Source organism: Lipotes vexillifer, unplaced genomic scaffold (assembly GCF_000442215.2).
Source record: "Lipotes vexillifer unplaced genomic scaffold, Lipotes_vexillifer_v1.1 scaffold710, whole genome shotgun sequence".
Lineage (NCBI taxonomy): Eukaryota > Metazoa > Chordata > Mammalia > Artiodactyla > Lipotidae > Lipotes > Lipotes vexillifer.
In genome coordinates this window covers 1,161,230-1,166,754 of record NW_006789347.1, presented here as the reverse complement: position 1 = coordinate 1,166,754, position 5,525 = coordinate 1,161,230, and the positions used below count along the sequence as shown (strand labels likewise).

At 39.3% G+C, this 5,525-nt stretch overlaps 1 protein-coding gene across 1 annotated transcript in view; it reads right to left on the bottom strand.

Moving 5' to 3' along the window:
- Positions 1 to 811: 811 nt before the first annotated feature.
- MAN2A1 (mannosidase alpha class 2A member 1) overlaps positions 812 to 5,525 on the bottom strand; it is a 161,179-nt gene continuing 156,465 nt past the window's right edge. The window contains exons 21-22 of the mRNA XM_007462587.1: positions 2,743 to 2,853; positions 812 to 1,111 (exon numbers count right to left, since the gene is read on the bottom strand). Of these exons, the coding sequence (XP_007462649.1) occupies positions 959 to 1,111; positions 2,743 to 2,853 (264 nt within the window). The 3' untranslated portion in view covers positions 812 to 958. The remainder of the gene's footprint in view (positions 1,112 to 2,742; positions 2,854 to 5,525) is intronic.

Below are 5,525 nucleotides of genomic sequence, written 5' to 3'. Positions count from 1 at the left end.
GTGGCCATCATTGTCAGGCAAAAATTATACAATTTATGTGTCATAGAAAGTACCCACCCCTCCACCTCCCCCCAGCCTCTTCCCTTCCCCCAACCATAATATGGACACCAAAAGATTTAACAAGACTTATAAAAAAATAAGGCACATTTATTCTGATACGATAATTTTAAAATAGAAAACCCCTTCTCAGAACATCTGTATTCAAATGAGCTGCGTAAAAAGACACCTTGTGGTACCTAAAAGAGGTCATGGTACCTATGGAAATGCTTCGTCTATTTTAGTGACAATGAATAAATTGCACCTATCCCACACTGTCAAGTAATGAAAATATGCCTCTTTGTTTACTACTGAATGATTCAAAATCTGGTATTTCTGGAAATACTTACAAAGGGTAGGAGGGGAGGGGTCAAGTGGTACAAGTGGTAGAAAAACACATAGTCAACTATGTATAAGGGTTGACGGATTGCACTTTTCCACATATTTCAACACATAAAATTTTTCTAACATGTATGAATGATTGCAACCATTTTGGCCATTAGCTATTACCCACCAGCTTTTTATTCCATTTTGGTAAAAATGGGTATTTTTGTAAGACTAACAAAGGGTCAGCAACATGAATACTTACAACAATCTCTTCACAACCCCCAACACAGATATAATTAGTTAACATTTAACCTGAGATACAATCTGTTGAGAGGTTGTCTTTAGACATTTCTTTGTTTGTTGCATCAATTCATACTGATGATGGTAGTTCATGGAAGGAACTTAAGAAAAAAAAAAGTTTATAGCATGGCTTTTTTTTTTTTTCCTCTCTTACTGTACTGGTTTAAAAAAAAAAAATCACAGATTTCATGTCCTCACAGTAGCCAGAAGCTAAAATAATGTGCTTCTTTATTGCACGTCAAACCAAGAAGTGTATAAAAGCCAATGCTTCCCAATCCAAATCTGAAAGCCAGGTTCACCTCAACTGGATTCGGAATGTGCTGATTTCCATGGGACTCAAGTTGATCTCACTTATATTTCGGGCGTCTGGAGGTGAATGCATCAAGGATAATGATGAAGGTATGAGACTTACAACAGTAAACTTGTTAAAAAGTTTCTGTACCAATATCTAAAAAGTAAATGATAAAAAAATTGCACGTTTAGAACAACTTTGAAGAAAGATTAGTAGCGCATCTATATATTCAGTGGGAGAAAAAGTGAAAAGTATGTTTGAAGCGCTCCCTTTTAATGAAAAAGAAGGGGAAGGGGAGGGAGATTAAATCCACCTCTACATACTTGAATGTGGAGACTAACCCTGGAGGGAGACACAGGAAACTGTAACGGGAGGATGATGGGCTCTGGATTCCTTTTCTGTTGCTTGAGAACACATCAGGTGCAGGGGCCATTTTTTCAATAAGAGAAAGGACATCTATAGGCCAAGAAGCTTTAAACACATCTATATCCTCTTTCAGTCAATACTTACCCCTAACAGTGGTGCTCATCCACCATCTTCCCTGTGCCCAAAGAGCCGGGAGATAGGACACAGGCTGCCACAAGGAAGGCCCATCATGTCAGTGAGTCCAATTTATAGGGTGGGGAGGTTGTTTGGAAAATACTTTCCCCACTTCTGGCAGGTTATTCTAATATGTCTCTCTGGATCGTATAACCCCCTAAAGACTCAATGCCTTAATGTTTGAGTACAAATAATGTTCACAAGCAAGTATTCTCAGATCATCACTAATAAGGGAGAGTGCAAATGTAATGAAACAAAGATATAAGTGCTTTCTTAGCACCAACCACATACAGGGTGAGGCAACAGAAATGCAGAAGCTTATCTATCTAGCAGATTTAGGTCCCCCCTACTATATTTTCTTTTGTTTTTGGGTGCTATGCACATACTAATTTTGTAGGGCTGGAACTGAATCACTTGAGTCTGGTCTACACTATGTCTATTAGGTTTTGGAGAAGAGCTGGGTCCCCTGAGCTGACTTGGTGGAGGAGACCCGCCAGTGTGCTAGAATCAGCCCAAGCATCTTCTTGCACTTACAGCTAGCTCAGAGCCACAGGCATAAGACTGGAGGTTCATTTGCTTCCAAGGAGAGTTCTCTGATGAGAACTGTCAGCAAGACCGACTGGAAGTCAGAAATGCACAGCCACCAAGCAGTGGTCAGCCTGAGGATGTGTTTGGTCTGCAGAGTGTGGACTCATATGCAAATCTTGCTTAATCAGAAGATCTAGCCCTGCATCTTTCCCCTGGGGAAACAACTGACTGGAGCTAAGTACAGCTGCCCTGGGGTCTTTGGTTGAGTTATCCCGCTGGCCACAGTCTCATTGCTCCCTCTCTTCCCATACTGCAAGCCAGCACCCCACTTTAGTTACTGTAAAACTTGCCTTGGCCCCTGTAGGACTTGGGTTTGCCACCGCTGAACTGGATCATACATGAGCATGTCCGAGAGAGGTGGAAATGGCAGGGTGGGCAGGAAGAAGGTGCTATGCAGGTTGCAGATGGAAGGCCTAAGAATCGATGAGGGCACTGCCTTCAAACGTGTACATTTGCCTATGCATTTTGATGGTGACAAGGAGAAGAGACTGAACGTTGAGAAAGGGCTTTCTTAAGATGGGGAAACTTGAACTAATTTGAAGTTGAGGGGAATGAGTCAGCGAAGAGGCAATGAAACATCTCATTGTCAAGATTATCTGCAGAAAGTAAGGATTTCAAAGCACACTAACTCAACAAGCAAAAATAAGCTTTCAGCTCACCTTTCCCTGGGTAGTGGAACAAAGCAGCCCCGTGTCTCTGCTAGAGAAGCAGCAATCAAATCCCTTCCTGTGGAGGATCAAGGCTGCCTCATTGGAATGCTTGCCATCCACCTGCAAATGAGCAGAGCGCCAACACGCCACGGTGACATGAAGGCAAATACTGACACTATTGCATACCCTTGATGTCAGTGTCCCCAAACCACAAATGCTCACTTTATCGAAAAGCAAATTCAGGCAAATCCATTTCCATTCAGGTTCCATGCTCACTGTGCCCACCCACCCCCTGCTACACTCCCTCCCACAAGGAGTCAGGTGATATTATGTTCTAAGAATCCCTGTTAAGTCACTCAAGCCTTGGTTTCCTCCATAGCTCCTGAGGACGTGGGTTATCTTTCGCCCACATATTATATATCGTTTTATCAAAGTTTCTTCAAATAAAGCATTTTATTAATAAATCCATCAACCTGGACCTGAATTTGGGTCCTTATCTTATCACTGAATGATATATTATCCATCTTAAAACTGATACATGCTTCTTCGTTGAATACTATTTTTTGCTAATTGCATTAACATTTTTAATCTTTAATGTATTGGTTCATTATTTTTATATAAGAGGCATTTAAATTGAATTAGTTATGCTTATCACTTGCTAAGCCAACCACATTTATTAGATTGATCTATCATTTAAATTCACATTACAGAAGCTATTCTTCTTGTGCAGGCAAAAAGGAAAATACTAAACATGACAAGTCAGCTACAGGGATCAGTATACAGTTTCTTGCAATAAAATTTCTTGTACCCATTTAAGTAACAATGTCACAAATGCTTCAAGTCCTTGAATATTTAAAATTACAACTATTTAATAAATTTTATATGTCTAAACTGGGAAAATGTTTATGATAAATAAACTGAATTAAAAATCCTTGGAGGGCTTCCCTGGTGGCGCAGTGGTTGACAGTCCACCTGCCGATGCAGGGGACACAGCTTCGTGCCCTGGTCTGGGAAGATCCCACATGCCGCGAAGCGGCTAGGCCCATGAGCCATGGCCGCTGAGCCTGCGCGTCCGGAGCCTGTGCTCTGCAACGCGAGAGGCCACAACAGTGAGAGGCCTGTGTACTGCAAAAAAAAAAAAAAAAAAAAAAATCCTTGGAAAAGTTAAGAAATGCATATTTATTCCAAGGAGAGTCATGTGCTGCTTGGCACTGACACTGTGACGAAATTGGTCCCTTTTTATTTTTTGTGGCCACAGATATGAATATGCCCATGTTCTTGATCATCCTTACCAGGGCATAAAATTTTTATTGTGCTACAGAGACATCTTTTCTGAATAGCTGCCAGCATTCCCATCACTGATTTGATTTTAATATGACTGAACAACTTAAAGCTGTCCTCACCTCAGATTCTTGGCTGGAATAACCTGTTTTATGACATTTTACACTGGTATTTTGCAGTGGTACTGCTGAAATTTTGTTTGAAGGGAGAGAAGAAAGTCATTTAAGGGATTCTGTGAGTCATCACAGGACCACGTGATACACACAGTAGGTTGAAATCATATGATAGAGATTTCTAATGAAATTTCAAACAATTTCACAGTCCCAAAATGGCACTAAAAGAGCACATAAGAAAACCCTTTATTTATTATATACAGAAGGATAACAGTTGTGCCAATTGTGAAACCTTGGAATAGTCCTTTATTCTTCCTAAATGTCAGTTTCCTTGCCTGTAAAATGGAGCTAATGCATGTCTACCTCCTTCATGGAGTCATGGTGAGGGTTAACCCATTGAAAATACTATGTAAGGTAGCCCAGCTCATAGCACAGAATGTGCTAGTTAAGAAGCTGTAGAAATGAATGGTTCAGAATCTGGGCTGGGAGTCAGACAGCCTAAGATCTGTATCTTAGTTCTACAATTTACTAGCTGCTGATTTCAGCAAAACAGTTTTTCCTTTACCATAAAAAAAAAAAAAGAGAGAGAGAGATGAGATGAAATGAAATAGCGTAACAAGGACTTATTAGCCTAGGGTTTGGAGCAGAGGAAGCCTTCAGTATATTGTTATTGTTTCTATCAACATCATCCATCAAGTAAATAGTGATTATTTTCAAAATAGTTACAAATTAAACGATATTCTCATTTAACTTCTCATTCACAAATTTCTTTTATTGACATAACTTTGTAGCTAATGAATCAGGGAAGCTCCAAATTATATGTCCACAATTATACATCAAAATCATAACAGAACCCTGATTCAAATTCACAAATTAGATGCCCTCTTAATTAGACTCCAAAAGCACTTATCACTATTAACCTAAAGCATCTGGCCATCTTAACTCACTAGACTATCCTTAAAAAAACACTGATAAGCAGGCATTGCTAAAATTCCTGCAACACATTTGTTCTTGAATAATGAATATGTAAGGCCTTTAGCAGACTGAAGACTTTTTCCCATTGGACAAAAAATTGGGAAGGGAAACACTTTTGGAATTCTGCCACTGAATTCGATAAGAGATTTAAACAAACTACAAAAGTAGAGATTAAAGTCATAAAAATTAATTGTCACCAATGGGAAAAAGTTTTACTTTCTCTGAAAACCAAAACTGTATCACTATTCATAAGGACTAAAACACCAAATGAAATGGCATTCATCTTGTGTAAGTTTTAAAAATCAAGTATTCATGAAAGTATCAGTTTTCAAGCAAAAATACCTGAGGCAAAGCAGCAGTTTTTCAGTTTCAAAGTCTGTCTAGACATTTTATTTCCAAGAAAACTGTTTTTCAATGTAGGGA